This window comes from Kwoniella dejecticola, chromosome 2, assembly GCF_000512565.2.
Source record: "Kwoniella dejecticola CBS 10117 chromosome 2, complete sequence".
NCBI lineage: Eukaryota > Fungi > Basidiomycota > Tremellomycetes > Tremellales > Cryptococcaceae > Kwoniella > Kwoniella dejecticola.
The window spans coordinates 1,912,818-1,928,441 of NC_089302.1; the positions used below are offsets into that span (position 1 = coordinate 1,912,818).

General features: G+C 48.4%; 4 protein-coding genes and 1 non-coding gene across 5 annotated transcripts; 3 read left to right on the top strand and 2 right to left on the bottom strand.

The window, feature by feature from the left end:
- Positions 1-402: 402 nt before the first annotated feature.
- I303_102149 (uncharacterized protein) lies at positions 403-3,581 on the top strand (the record flags this gene model as incomplete). Its single annotated transcript, XM_065968477.1, has 12 exons — positions 403-508; positions 588-717; positions 778-1,591; positions 1,646-1,761; positions 1,812-1,944; positions 2,002-2,092; positions 2,143-2,240; positions 2,294-2,521; positions 2,581-2,643; positions 2,702-3,095; positions 3,159-3,308; positions 3,388-3,581. The coding sequence occupies 12 exons, from the start codon at positions 403-405 to the stop codon at positions 3,579-3,581; spliced, it is 2,517 nt and encodes an 838-aa protein (XP_065824549.1).
- A 2,554-nt stretch (positions 3,582-6,135) lies between these two features.
- Positions 6,136-9,784, top strand: I303_102150 (uncharacterized protein; the record flags this gene model as incomplete). The annotated part of the gene is made up of 8 exons (XM_018405063.1): positions 6,136-6,303; positions 6,543-6,670; positions 6,785-6,900; positions 6,981-7,033; positions 7,095-7,152; positions 7,228-7,287; positions 7,354-7,420; positions 7,498-9,784. 8 exons carry the CDS (start codon positions 6,136-6,138, stop codon positions 9,782-9,784), a joined length of 2,937 nt encoding a protein of 978 aa, XP_018265344.1.
- Positions 9,785-10,190: 406 nt separating this feature from the next.
- Positions 10,191-11,776, bottom strand: I303_102151 (uncharacterized protein; the record flags this gene model as incomplete). Its single annotated transcript, XM_065968478.1, has 10 exons — positions 10,191-10,401; positions 10,492-10,538; positions 10,602-10,625; positions 10,700-10,720; positions 10,786-10,967; positions 11,046-11,175; positions 11,271-11,324; positions 11,382-11,400; positions 11,455-11,556; positions 11,610-11,776. 10 exons carry the CDS (start codon positions 11,774-11,776, stop codon positions 10,191-10,193), a joined length of 957 nt encoding a protein of 318 aa, XP_065824550.1.
- A 755-nt stretch (positions 11,777-12,531) lies between these two features.
- Positions 12,532-14,546, top strand: I303_102152 (uncharacterized protein; the record flags this gene model as incomplete). Its single annotated transcript, XM_065968479.1, has 7 exons — positions 12,532-12,640; positions 12,733-12,829; positions 12,913-13,007; positions 13,144-13,728; positions 13,794-13,854; positions 13,914-14,047; positions 14,116-14,546. The coding sequence occupies 7 exons, from the start codon at positions 12,532-12,534 to the stop codon at positions 14,544-14,546; spliced, it is 1,512 nt and encodes a 503-aa protein (XP_065824551.1).
- Positions 14,547-14,945: 399 nt separating this feature from the next.
- On the bottom strand, positions 14,946-15,031 carry I303_102153. Its single transcript has one exon. It is a non-coding gene; the product is annotated as a tRNA-OTHER (tRNA).
- Positions 15,032-15,624: the final 593 nt, after the last annotated feature.

Genomic DNA, 15,624 nt, shown 5'->3' on the forward strand with positions numbered 1-15,624 from the left:
GTTTGTTATTGTTGATTGTCTACACTCTGCAAGTCAGCTCAATACACTAGGCATTTGATCCATCAGTCAGAAAGCTCCAGAAGTCAAAAGACTGCACCGATATGATATGACCCATCTCAAGCTCTCATCAATCATCGGTATCAGCGAATGATTGATGACTGTAGACAGATAGCCAGAAACGATTATTTTAAAGCGGAGATCCGAAGTGGTACGTCAGGTTGAATGAAACACACTTCAACAATCAATCAGGCGACCGTGCGTTTCAGTCATTCATGTACTGACCTCACCTTCATCCATCTTACATCCTGCCTTCTCTCTAGCCTGTCCTCAAACTCATTTTGTGAACACCGCACTGGACATACATGATCACACCCTCCGCATCTATCTGAATAGTCTCACACCATGGAGGGCTTATCGCCGGAAAGGAGGTCTGACGCCGACTTCCAGAAGATCCTGGATACCTTTGTCGGAGACAAGGAGACCGTCTTGACTGGAAGTCTGCCTGATCGTGAGCCTACAACATTCGAGGAAGGCGTGGCAATGCATCTCGACTATTTGAGCTGATGTCAGCGATGAACACAAAATAGTCTTAGCTGGCTATGAGCAAGATCATGACACCAAGATACTTGATGAAGCCGATTTCGGTGGCGTACGTCAACTGTGCGAACAGTATCCAGATTTGGAACTCGGTCCTACAGATTTATTCGCTTTTTTACAGTATGTCATCCATCTTCACGATTGCCAAAATGCATGACCTGCTGATTGGACCGGAAACAGGGCCGTGCTCAAGCGTGATGATACCACCCGTTCGATATCGCCTCCATCACTATCTCCTATTCCTCAGTCGACCTCAATGCCTCCTTCCTCCTTCAAAGCCGCTCAAGCTACCCCAGATCAACCGATTTCACGCCGAAGACGTCACTCGGATCGTATCAAATCCCCTTCAGATTCCTCCTCCAGCTCATCAGGTGATGAAGACAACGCTCGCCCGCGTGGCCAGCGTCAGACTTCGGCACCACCACGAACGTTTCCCAGCAACCCAAACGCCGCTCCTGCTCCTCCGAAAGGATGGCAGCCAATCCGAAAGAAGACGTTGTCCGATCCGAACCGTTCGGATGGTTCTGTGAACTCGCCTTTGTCGTCTCGTGTAAGGGGCGCCCCACCATCAGCATACGGAGGATTCGCGCGACCGAGTCCAGCAAGTAGGCGACGCAGAGGATCATCAGGTGCACCAGAGCAATACGAGGATGATAGGAAATCACCTGAGCCATCCAATATACCACGATCACTCAGCTCAGCATCTATAGCCATGACGTCTCCTCCAGCCTGGCAAACAAGGTACGATAGCAGGCCGACATCGCCCTCATCCACCGCAGACGAGGTGGACAATACATCCTTTCACTCGCGAGCGAAGTCTCCGGGTACGGAGGGCGATGACGAAGCTGATCATGCTGAGATGGACACTTTCGTACCTGCTGGGCAACATGAGGAGGAGGAAGATGTGCACGAGGAGCTCGATGAAATTGACCTCGACATCATGGGTCAAGGGCTTAGAAGCGATACAATGAACCCCAGATTAAGCAGGATATCGGTAAGCCGGTCGCTACTTTATCAATCCGCAGTCATTCAGCTGATTATGAACTAGACCGAGTCCACCAATTCCTTGCGAACCTCCCATGATACGGTCGCGCGACTGCGCAAGGAAAATACGGAATTACTCAGAAAGTTGAAGGAAACGGAGAAGTCATTAGCCGTTCAAGGGTAGGTTGGAATCCGACATTCGTACATCCGTTGCTGATCATCTGTTGCAGTGCCGAGAATGAACGCTTGTACGAAGATCTGCAAGTGAGGTTGGAGGAGGCGCAAGCAGAGATCGCTCAGCGTAGAAAGGACGAGAAGGACATGAAGGGAAAGGATCGAGCCCAGGTCATCCAAATCTCTGGGGTAAGCCGTCTGGATTGACTTACTAGGTTCATTCACGCTGACTAGCACAATACACAGTTCGAGGCAGATATCATCAGCTTGCAAAGAAGTCTGGAAAATGCCAAATCGAACCACGCAAACATGCAGAAAATGTATAACTCGCAGTGCGGTGAGTATGAGAGAATTGTTGACCGATATGGGTGCTGACGGACCGCTCAGATGAGGCGCAGAGACTCCGAGATATGCTCAGAGATCGGGATGAGGAAATCAGATCGTTGGAGGAAAACGTTCAAGGCCATGCGGCTGATGAAGAAAAAGTGAGTTCAGTTTCTATCTTCCTTCATCATGCGTGCTGAGCGATCTGTAACAGTTCAATCGAGAAGTGCAAGCTTTCGAGTCAGAGGTCAAAAGACTAGAGACTGACCTTTCGGTGGCTCGCCAAGCGGAATCGCACTTGGATGTGCAGAAGCAGGAGAACCTGGCCCTCAAGGAGACGATCGACAGGATGCGATTTGATCTGGACGAAGCGCGAGCTCAAGCTGCCAATGCTGCTGGAACATCGGGACATCGAGCACAAGCCAGCGGCTCGTCTGGTGGGGTACACTTTCACGAAACCTGGGCGACGAGCTCAGTAGAAGACTCATGGATGCTCAAAAGCTTGAGGAGGAGAGTGATGAAGGAGAAGTCGTTGAGACTGTTGTAACGACTCAGCGTACTAGGGTGAGACAACCTTTTCTTAGGTAACTCCCGATCGCTGATTACTGATCTGGTCGAGCAGAAGAAGGGCGCAAAGAGCGCTGCTCAAGGGGCAGCTTCGGAAGAACCTATCATACAGATCGAGGAAGGTATACGAGAGTATTCTGATGCGAGTCAACAAACCGATCCTCTCCCTGATACCGAGGATGAGACCAGCCAGCCTGTAGCTGGCCCTTCCAGCAGTCAATCAGAACCGCACGAACACCCACCAGCGTATACTGCCGAACCTGAACCAATCAACAAAGCTGAGCTCATTCTACAGACCCATCCAAAGCGTCCAGGCGATGCGGTGGAAAGCGATGAAGATGTAGATGACGAATATGCTGCCTTGACAAACGCTTTGGGCATGAGATGTACCGTCATTGAGGAGCATATTGACGCGCAGAAGCTTGAGAGACAGAAACGCGGTCTACCAGGTATGTCAGCTTGCCTAATTTGGTGGCTGTAAACGTTGCTGATTGCAATGGGGCTCATCGCAGTCTCGCCGAGATCAAGGAATAGGACTTACTGGTCAGATCAGCGAAAACAGTATAAATCTGGAATAGTGAATTACGTATTCTACAATACGGATAATTCAGTACGAGATCAAGTGGGCAAAGTCGCCATGTGTGTTGTGGCTGCTTTTGCAGGTAAGTTTTCGACCTTTTTGACTATTGCTAGATAGTGGATCGAAAACGATCAAGCTGATACTGTACGATTCGATTTCAGTCGGCCTAGTAGCTGGATCTCATATGTTTACCACTCCCGCAGGTATAAATCCGAGAGATTACCAGCTTTTCGCACAGATGAATACCTTAGCTGGAGCGGCAGGAGTCGGAGAGGGATTCTTGCCCATGGGCGTATTAGGTGTTGTTGAGCAGGGGGCAAGGATGATAGCTGGTAATGGCAGGATTCCGACTTGATTCTTCTCAGATCCAGAGTAGTCAACACAACAAACAAGGACTTTGACTTTAACATCACTCTTCTCTCTTTCTCTGGGTTTGCACGTTGTGTATGACATATCATCTTTTGTATAGTATATCACGAATATTTGAAGAGTATAATGATACCGTTGATTCGATACGAGGATAACGATTATAATGATCATAGCGTATACGCGTATACCATGGCATATCACATGTACCACTCTTTTCACCATCCTTAGATATCGTTGCGCATCATCGCAAGTGACCGAGATGGCTACTAGTCGGCTGGTGTGGACAATGCATGACGGTGAGTGCGCGTGGAGGAAACCCAACACATAGTGATACGCTTTAAGACTCATAAGTCGAAGTCAACCTTTGGACCCCCACCACGCTATTTAAGCGTTGTTTGCGAGACATGTTCACGTAAATATCTCTGCGCCACCTTTGACAACCTTGACCAAGGACATGACGCCACCTGTCTTGAAGGAGCGCGTCGGAAGGAAGACCGAAGTACTCTCATGACCCGATGGGTGTGCCCTTTGGAATGTACTTGTGCATGAACCTGGATTTTTTGATTCATGAACTGACAACAACATGCAGGCCGTTGCCGTTCTCAGGACGGCTATGTTATGGTGACAGATAGAGAGATAGAGAGATAGACGCCGTCGATGATGTGTCATCGATAGTATTATTGTGCTATGACATACTGTATCGACTTCTTGGCATTGTCGACACCTAGTTCAGGGCTTTCATGAGGGTAGGTAACCCAGACCCGCTTTTCCTTGCTTCCTAACCCCTTTGGCTCACCCAAAAGGTCACGTTTGATCGGGGTGGCGCACCGTAGCTTGACTTGGATGTACGGGTCAACGGCCGTAACACAAAGCCTTTGGTCCGCCCAAACCGTGCACAACGAAAAAACAAGAAAGCATACCCAATTTGCTAAGCGTAGACAGTCTAACATCAATTAATTGACCGAATGTGTTCATCCGTTCGTCCCACTCCCTATCACTCCCATCTCAGAGATGAAGAAGCTCACGAACGTTATATCTCTAATCCCTGAAAAAGTACAAATAACAACAGCAACACAACAAAAGCTTATTTGCGTATTTATTGGTGTCTTAATCGTATGATGCTTATGGGGAATTAGTAAAATTAGGAAATGACAAAATAACTAAAACACAACAGTGGTAATGTTAAGGGAAAGACTGTGGATTACGTCGTCAGCTTCACCTCGTCAATATTAGTCGAGCGTGATTTTCGCATCTTCCATCTCTGATTCTTTCCGTGTTATCCGCGTACTTGCTCTGCTGCACGGTGTATTCTCGTATTTTCGGTTCATAGGTGTCGAATGGTTGTTATGTTGATATGATCATGTTGACTTGACATACCGAGATCGATTGATTATTTACCATTACTTTACTCCTGTAAGCATTTACCATAAATTGTTAGACCGTCCCACAATTCATTTATCAATCATCATATAAATTAACAGATCTCGGAACAAGGCAAGGCAAAGAAGGCGAAGAAGGACAACACAATAGTCATCCAGGGAACCTTAAAAAATCCCGAACCTCACCGTACGAGTAGAGTGCCATCAACAAAAACAAGTTTGTTTTTACTCCACCTCACTTCTACCACGAGCGCGAACCCCATTATCATTATCCACAGATCCATCCTAGTCTCGACACAGCAGCATAACTCCTTCATCTCAGAGACGGCGACTACTTCTCCGACTGCTGGTCCTGATTAAAACGATCATCGTAATCAAGCGTGGCAAAGCAGAGGTGTCTTCTGGAATCATTGTCCATAGCTACCATCGTCACCCTTGCATTATCTTGTTTCGCGACTCTCGGCCCTTTAGTCTCTATTTGACTTGCCGCGACTTGCCAAAGCAACAAGAGAGGACGGACTCCATCTATCATCCCTCGCGCACTCTTCAGGTCTTACCTCCCACGGCAAGCACAAAGTAATTATAGACGAAACAGGAACGGAAACAACACAATCATCAAGAAATCAATAGAATTAACAACTTAGACTTTTAGACTACTATAGATTCATAGGCTATATTCCCAACCAACACCCAATCTGAATACGAAATAACCAGCCTAGTGGTAGACACATAGACACACGCATCAATCCTTGCCCTTGACCTTGGTCTTGATCTTGCTTGACCCAAGGAAGGTTATTGGAGCCCTGCCGAAGTCGGCGCACCTTGGGTAGTTAGTGACTTACCTCATCGCACCTTACTCATAATCCTCCTCGCCACACAAACGATTATCTGCTTCCAGTCAATCCAAACAGGCCGACTTGCCTCGAGTAGATCCTGGATCATCATCACCACTAGTAGAGCACACCTTGCATCACGATCGAGAAGTTATCCATACACGCTCCCTGACAAATACCTCGCACGATGTCGCGCAATCAAGTGATACCGTAGATCAAGTATAATCGTCAATACCCGGTATAACGCTCTCAAACTGTGTATAGAACTGTTGTGAGCGTCAAGATTGTATTCATGTTTGATCATCTGGGCTAGTCGACTTCAACGGAAATGTTAGAACCTATAATATCGGCCCCTGGCCTGATGGGCATGTTGGATATGGGCACATTGAGTACTAGGAATAGTCATGATTCGCATTTAGGGAGGATAGCACTCGCAAGTCAAGTCGTGCGGAGTGATGATGATGTTTGGCTATCCATCGTCAATGTCGTTATCCTTGTGAGTCCTCTCTACATCGCTTCCAATATCACACATCCTCCCAAATAGCCCAGCCTTCTTTGAAGTTGCAAGCAGCATCGAGGCGGATCGGTAGACCCACACCGATCCGGCGTCCTTCGGAAGAAGCATAGACAGATCTTTGGGCTTGTCTCGGACATGTCTTTCCACCGCACTCGACCCCCCATACGCATGTTGTGGTCCTGGCTTGGCATGACTTGACTGACATTCCTCTTTCACAGTGCTTGACGATACTTGGTTCAGGTATGATATTAGTATCGATGTTCTACCTTGAATTCTTCCGCGCTAGGCCTGGAACGACCAGAACACGGATAGTCCAAGCTTTGATCGTCAGCGATTTCCTCCTAGGGTGAGTTTGTTTGTTTGTTTGCCTATCCTTTCCGGGTGACTAACCCTCCTTTCGGTCCGCGGTCAAAAATGGAAGATTTCAGGCTGACGTGATGGTCTGCATTACTCTGGACAGCGTCGTCGGACTGATCAGTTCCTGTCTATTCCTTCAAGGAAACGGAGAGTTGATGGCGCATGGCTCGATGGCTTGTGATGGACTGGGACTGTTGTTGACTACCATCCTTTGGACTGGTACGTTCTTGTATCTTCCTCTGCCTTGCGTTATTATCAGCACGAGGCATGCTGATCGTAATATTGTGCTGGTCTCGCAGAACACGGTTGGACCCTTATACTGGCTGTGGCCACCTTCATGATCCTCATATATGTGAGCTGACCTCGCCCACAATGTAGGGTATGAACCCCTTCGTACTGACAGTCTCTCGTAGCCACTGCATTGGTTCACTCTGTGGATCGAGCATAGATGGTATTACTTATGGGCGATTGGTGAGTGGTGGTCGGTTTCAAACACAGCAACATGATTGCATGTCTATCATTGCAGAGCTGACGGCCAGTCGACAGTATGGGTCTTTTCCATCGCTATCGGAGTTATAGGTTACGAAGTATATGGTTTCTATCCTTGTAAGTCCATCCCATCGTTTCGAGGCTACGTGAATTCAAGCGCCCATACGCGTTTGTCTTGTTCAGCTGGAGGAACTTGCTTCTACGGTGCGAATGCTGGCCTATACTCTGAGTTGATGCAATTCATCCCAAGGTAAGTCACACCAAACCCGACGACGATGGCTCCGTTGATCGCAAGGTATGAGTGTGGTCACTGACAATCCCTCATAGATGCGTCGTGTGTATCGCCATAACCGCTCTTTACGCAAAATTATACGTTTTCTTAAAGCGACCGGATAAGATCAGATTACCGGGATCGAACTCGGCGACTGGCCCATACGAGACTGTCAGCACGCCCAGTCAGACGGACAGAGACTCTGGTCCGTTCAGAGGTAGACTCGGATCCCTAATACCGTTTAGAAAGAAAAGGGGGAGCAGTGCCGCAGCTTTATCTGCCACTCCCGCAGATGCCAGTGCGGAACAGGAACAAGGTCAACAGAATTCGGACTCATCCAACTTTGACTCTGTGCTAGGCTCGAATGAGCCTATGCAACCGAATGAAAAGCCACCGGCTGGAGCAAGTCTACCACTGGGCTCTGGAGCGGAGAAAGACGACACGCTGAATAGGAAGACATCAGGTATGAGAAGACCGTCGTTCTCGCCCGTCAAGGAAGTTCCGCCGTGGGAGAAATTGGAATTACCCGCTTTCCAGGTAGATGGAGAACGCTTTGGTGGGCCGTCAACCAGTAATACGCAATCATCCTCGATATGGAGCGGGTGGAGGGGTATGGGTAGTGGTAGAAAAAGATCATCGACCACGACTGCCAATTCGGCGAATACCAATGCCACCACGGTCAATGTCAACTCACCTTCCAGACTCAACTCGATATCAAATTCTGTCAGAGCTCAAAGTCAAAATCAAAATCCGCATCAGAACCAACCATCCACTCAAGACCCAGCTTCCACGAATCTGAAGGTCTCACCACCTGGATCATTTGTTCCTCGTATGCCATCCATACCGTCTGAAGATGTAGCGCAGCCCATTACGAGCGCAATACGGCATACCAGAAACTCGACCGATGACACGTTCGTCACTCCTTCGACGGCAAGCGAGAAGAAACGCAAGAAGTCTGTCCAACTTCCACCAGCTTTACCGCTTTCACCTAAGAGTAACGCTTCCTCTCCCGAGATGGCCTATTCGCCCAAGATAGATAATCGATCGAGACCGTCAGTAACTATCTCAGAAGATCTCCCGATCACGATAAGTCCAGACACACCGCGAGCAGGCTCGATGGATCAAGATATCCCTTTTCCCAAGATAACAAGGGATACGCCTACGATGACGCTGCCACCGCGGAGTGACAATCCGTGGGCAAGTATAAGTCCGTCACAGCCAAATACACCAGGAGGAGGTATGCCTGTACAGCAGAATTTCCAGTTCAGCCTCACGCCTTCAGCAACCCAGAGCAGACATCAGCGAAAGACTTCCAAGGGCACAGAGCTGAGCCAATACCGATTCGAAGGCGAAGCCGAAGCAGGTGGTGCCCAGGACGAAGAGGACGAGGACGATGAATGGGACTTGGCTAGAATGTTGGCTCAGCCTCCCCCAGGCTCGCATTCTGCCGACGACCGCTTCGCCCCCCGCCAATCACATACCAACGGCCAGACCTTTGAACTGGTTCCTGAGAGTATGAGCAGCTACCTGAACCGGAAAACGGCGCTTTTGATGCTGTGGTTTCCCCTGGGTTATCTGTTCTTATTCTCGGTATCGCTCATTCGACTGGTATATGACTTTGCGGGTAATCCTCCGACGTCCCTGAGAGCTATCTCGAAATGGATGGTTCTTGCGCAAGGGGTGCTGGACGCGGTCATCTACGGAGTAGTGGAATGGCATACGAAACGAGTCGTGCGTAAGAAAGTGAGAAAAGGCACTTTCTCGCCGTCTGCTTCTCGGAATGATGGCGCAAGTCGTGGAGGCAACAATACACCGATCACCTCAAAGTTGAATGCGGCGAGTGGATTTTTGAGGAATATAGGAAGTAAAGTCTCAGCTTCGGCTTCTCCCTCAGCTTCTGTCACTGGAATAACATCTGTAGGGATGGGAACGGGAAATGGGAATGGAAATGGGAATGGACAATCCAGACGTCTGGCTCAAAGTCAAAGCCATCAAGGTCAAGGTCAAGGTCAAACTTCATCATTCTTCGTTCCGGAAGACCAAGATCAATATCGTACTGCTTCACGCACTGGAACAGAGTGGAATCAGAATTTCTCCATGAGGTCTATACAAGAAGGTCGTCCATTTGGCGGGGGTGACACCGAGCTCGATATCGATATGAATGGCAATGGCATCGAGAAGGATGATCCGTCTGGGAAAGGATATTTCGTGTCGGAATCAAAGGAAAAGGAAAAGACGAGAAAAGATTCGGAGAGTCCTCTAGGCGGACCCGGGAGCGGAGGGGGAGGGGGATCGGACAGCCAAACGTCGAGTGCTGTTCCTCCGTCAACGACTCCCAAATGACGGAGTACATCAAAAACCGATTTTGGGTGTCAGGATCTTACCATTCTCATTCATCACTCGTCCGCTGTACGTGTATTTATTAGATCAAATAGATGGCCTCTCATCTGCTGGGTTCAATCGCATGTTGTGTTGTTAGAATTATATACATCAGGGCATCTTGCATATCTAGACATTCCGGGAAGGCTGGATCTCGTTTACACATACCCAACTTGACTTATATAACAATAACTATTATACATCGTGTATCAATAATGACCTGAGAAATCATGCAAATGCGGATGCAAATCAACGTATGTCGCCCGATTGTCAAGCAGACTCTAGTCCAAATACTTTGATCTCCTAAACCCGTTGCGCTGTCTCGCTCGAGCCACGATCATCGACGCCACAATGCAACGAGTAAGAATTTTTATTGTCCAGCTGCCCAAGTCTCGCTGCTCTTGTACCTCTCGCCCTCCGTCCCGCCCCATTCTACGGGTCCTGAATTGGTGGATTTGTCCATGTAAAACGGCAGATCCCGCACCACGCCCGAGATCAAGGTTGAGAAGGGCGATTGATTCAGGGCAAAACGAGTATATGTTGTGGGTGTTCCATATGCGATCATGGCTGTTTGTATTAGGCTATTAACGAGTGGGATGAGTAGGGATTGAGTATCACTTTTGTCAGCAATTCGAACGGAACGGACAGGTGATATATGGAGGGGGATTTACACGTCGGAGGTTAGTCCTTTTATAGGACTGTTGGTTGTACGGAAGCGCTGATGAAAAATTATTCGTCAGTGCGATACTTGCGAGCCACGTTATATATGCAAAGAACTCGCGTGCATCCTATACTCTCCTGTAGTCTGGAAGATTGCACAGCGTTAGTAGGCAAATCACGAGTGTCCTAAGTTGGGGAATTGGAGTGTAGGATACGTACCCCTACTCTATCATTGGTAGACTAGATCATATATGCGTCAGCCGGACCGTGTCGTTCGGATTCTATGCCAGAATGATCCGGCTCACATGATACTCCTCTTCGTGAGGCCACCATTCCCCACCTACATCTACCAAGCCTAACGAGTCTTTCTCGTCCAGCGTTCCGGTCAAGCACCCTTTCAGCGGATGAGTGAAGATAGCATCTACTTCGTCCGGGTTCGGTACAAGGTCTTTCAATAGGCTTGTGTCTGAGATAAAGCAGACTACGGCTGTTTGTCCGGTAATGAACAGGCAGAAAGTTAGCTGCAAACACATTGAGTGAGCAAAGGATCAGATATCAGACTCACGCGTGACTACTATGTGGTTCTTCATGTGGGAATTTAGAGGTAAGATGGTCATGACTTGTTCCAGTATCGTGAGGGGATGTATGGAAGGGTGATCTAAGGGGAGGCCGACCTCTTCGAAAGCTTCTCGGCGCTGCATTGCAACATAGTTGACAATAGTTGTCAGCTGCCCGGTGCTCTGGTGAAATTGGTTGTGCGGGAGTCCAGCTAAACGAGATGATCACCTACTGCTGTGTAGGTCACGTCGGGATCCTCTGGGTCGACTTTACCGCCTGGCAAAGCCTACCATATTGTCATTAGTTAATTCAGCAGTAAATCGTTGTGAATCAGTATACTCACTGTCTGAGAGGGATGCCGCCTGTCCTTCATAATCAATAAAATATCTTCTTCGGAAAGGGAAACTTCAGCTCACCTCATCGTCTTGGCACGAGTCGTCAGAAGGACATGCAGTTTATCATCCCCATCCTTTTGAAATAAAGCCACTAAGACAGCTGCTTGCTTGACCAGACCTAGACTACAAGTGACAAATCAGCTCAGCCTCAAATGACCAGACTTGAACCATCTTACTCGACAAGAGGCGGTGTTTCAAAGCTGGCAAGGTTTCGTAAACAGTTTATCGATTCTTCCGAGAGACCTTCCAAGGCTGAAGGAGGAATGTGGGCAAGCACATCGTGCGTGTTCGCCTCGGGACCATTTGTAGCCGGTTTGCCGTCGGGGAGAAGTGGAAGGGTCATGCGAGCCCGCCGACAGTCGCAGTGGCTTGCTTGATCGGGCTGATGGGATGCGAACCAATCTGTATCAGAACTTTGGATTGGACAGGTGGATGGAAGACTCCTCTGTCGCGAATCAAGATATGACGACGATGTTTGGTCCAGTGATGACAGCACGAAGATGGTTTAGGGCGGAGAACCTTTGATGATGATAGACCTCTCGAGCGCTTCGATACTACCTTTGTCCCGGGGGGCTCAATGTTTGGGCGTGAGCAGGAGAGCTTGACCTATCAGTTGATCTCGAAATGGTCCGATACGAACTGGAGTCTTACGTTGAACGGCAGTCAATCATGCAAGGTAGATGATGTTCTAAATGTCGAGTCATAAAGTCAAAGCTGAGTTATTTATTGAGCATGGGGACGGTTGAATGGGGACTAGCAAAGTGGAGGTTGGTTGATGACATCTGTTCTGTCGGATATCACCGCTTGTCAACACCCTCCAATCTCATGTTCCGGTGACCATCTTGGCACCATAGTGAAAGGCTGAGACAAAGCTATTTATGTCTTACCGCCATCAGAGTCAAGTGTTACATCGACGATCGTCATCGGACTACACCTACGCCAGTCTGCTCGTCAGCGATCAGCTCGTCCTTCGATAGGTCTCCCGAACAAGGCAGCTCTTGACTAATCCGGATCAACAATCAACCGGTGGCGAAGCATCTGAACCAATGACGGCTATATGAACGGTCAAGCTCCTAATCACACTTTACATCTAATAAGATGATGGCGTCTCTGCCTAATGCTCATCAGACAAGATGGGCGCTGGACGCGTTAGTGGTCACGCTGTGCGTAGTGGCAATAGCTGTATCGGCGCCGCCCTCGATGAGTAGTGAGTGATCGACTGAACAGATCTTGTCCATCCCAGATCTGGTATATCTGCCATGATGAGTTCTAGGTCTGCAGCTGATATAGCTATCACAGAAGAAGACATGTACACTGGGATGCCAGGAGATGTGAGGGGTCTCATCGTTGCTCAAGCCTCGGCCGGACTGATAGGAACTTGTGTTATGTGCTTATTGTGAGTTGGAGTCGGGTTGCTCAAGATGCCCTTCAGCCATTGGTCGAGATGTGGGGACCACTAGACTGACATACCCACTGTAGACGTCTGATAATGACTATCCTACCCCGTATATGGGCACATTATCTGGATAGATTAGGCTTCACGTTTGTTGCGTTGATGTGGATAAGCTGGACTTGTAAGTCAGCCGCCTCTGAACGCGAGAACAGACACCCGGTCTAGCAAGATATCGCCATCTGGCTTTCTTTGATGGATAGATCAATAATTGAGAAGTCCGGACAGCTGACGCTGTATGACCATCTGGCTTTACGCAGCTGCGACAATGGCTTTCACTTTGTATACGATCGATTCGTCCCTCTGTCAGTACACCACGACAGATTTCGAATTCGATCTGCCTACATGCCCTATACTCACTTTCGACTTGACATTCCTCCATATACTATCGACCATCACTTTCGGCCAAGTATTGAACTACCTCTCAGTGGCGCTGGCCAGCAGTGAGGACGATAATAAGATCAGCAAGAATGGTACGGGAGACGGATTTATTATGTGGGAATTGGCTATCGGCTCGAATCCACCTTCCCCCACTCTTCAACCACGAAGATTGCGACGGAACGATGTGGAACCGATACCCTCATCGTCGATGGGCTACGGATCGCTGGCTCAGACTCAGACTCAGACTCAAACGACAGCACCAGCACACAGTACATCCATCGTTGACGTAGAAGGGACTTCCGAGTTCGATGCAGAATCATCCGAAGGGGACAACGAGATTTCGGAGTCAGCTCGGACGCAGGACAAATTCTCTCAAGGCAGATTATGGACATATATACCCTTAAATTTCTGCTCACTTCTTGTGGCATGTGCATCTTTCGCATCTATTCGCGTAGGCGAGTTCAGTGAGTCTGAGTGAATACACAGCGCTGCTAGCTTTCCCTTTGATGGCTGACTTTCGATCATTCAGCATCGAGTGGAATATTCGTCATGGTCGTAGCGTTTTTAGGAATGTTCTTGTCTCTCGGATGGTGAGCCAATCAGATTAATATCCTTTCAGAGACAACGACTGATGAAATGATCAAAATAGCCTCATCACACATTTCGCTCAACGAAAGGTCTCTCATGATACGGAGAATTCCTCCAACAGGAGCTATAGTAAACTGCGGAAAGACAGGGTTCTGGAAGTCAGTCTGGCATTGATCCTCTTCATTGTTTGGCCTAGTGAGTTCCGAGTGAGATCGGCCAACAGTTCACCGCGCGTTCGCTTGCGCTAAGACTCCATTTCATAGTTTCGGCAATACTTTACACATTATCCCCTCCGACACCGTATCAACCATGTTCGAACCCCTCTTCTTCTGCTATGCCGGCCCCCGGAGAAGATTACACTGTCGACCCTTTCCCACTTTGTCAGCTGGGCATCACAGTCGTCACCCTATCATGGATTGGCAGTTGGCTCCTACTCACCCGGATCATGGGTCTGATATTCCCGATTAATCTCGTGAAAACTTTCGAACCCCGTCTGAAAATTATCGGAAATCATAGCGATCGAGAAGAGAGTCAAGCGCTTTTACCGGGTCCTTCCCCTACTACGTCCAATCACGTGACGGACCAGAAGAACAAGAGCGTAAGTGCGAATGGTGGTAGTGGGAAGAAATATCAGGGTTGGCAGAGAGTTACAGCTGGAGAAGAGTTCGAACTTGGCTCGGATGACGACGAGTGATCCTCAAATTTTGGGATCGAGAAATAATGTGGAAACGATATACATATAATCAGGACTTGGATACACTCTTTCACCCTCTCCAAGTCATGACCATTCAGTTCGTCTGAGTCGCATTGTATTTAGACCATATCTTCTTTAATCTGCCTCTTCACGAGGTCCACTTTGTATCGATTTAGACTAGAATCATTGTAGGAAGCTTGTAATCGTAATCAAGGATATCAGCGGTATATAAACTCTTCTCATTATCATGGTAACGTATTGCAATGTATGTGATGTGATAGTGCTATCGCACACGACAGACAGAGTCGTCTATCTCCAAGCAGCGTCGTGAGATAGAGGGAGACATGCAGGAGCGAAGGAAGAAACCCAGAAACCACAAAATAAAAAAAGACATTTGTCAAGTCCCGGCGGGGATCGAACCCGCAATCCTCCGCTGCCTAGGAATAACTAGAAGGCGAATGCCTTAACCATTGGGCCACGGAACCAAATTTTTTGCTCTTGGTTGGGTTGTCCGCTCTATCATATAGATTGCGGTTCAGGAAAGAGGGGCGGGGAGAGAAAGAAGGAGTCCTCTTGCCTCAGCCATCTTTCCGTGGCTTATACAATATCTTGCGCTCATGCAGACAATACGATAGCGGTTGATTATCTTGCTTCCCGTTCTCTATTGTAAGCAGCAAATCAAGTTGTGTCGACAGGTCGAGAGACGCTGTGTTGCGTGTTCAATTGACTCCAATCAGCAGGCAGCCTTCCGAGGGTAGAGCGCGGTCATTGCAAAGGTTTCTTCGGTCCCTCGCTCTCACGGTCTTTGTGGTGAGTTGTCGAATGGAACATGATCAGACGTACCGTAACGTAGCATAACGTACACTTATTTCGTGCTGGATGACCTGAAAGCCGCAAGACAGAACCTAAACATATCGGATCTGGACATCTTGCCAGCTTGGACAGCAAATATGGGGGAAGTGGAGAATTCTGCCACAATACAATACTAGCGGAGTACGCTTTGTGCCTGATGAGCTAGCTACTGTAGACCACAACCTTGATAGGGGCGAATCCATTGTCCGGGCACTTTATGTTCCTA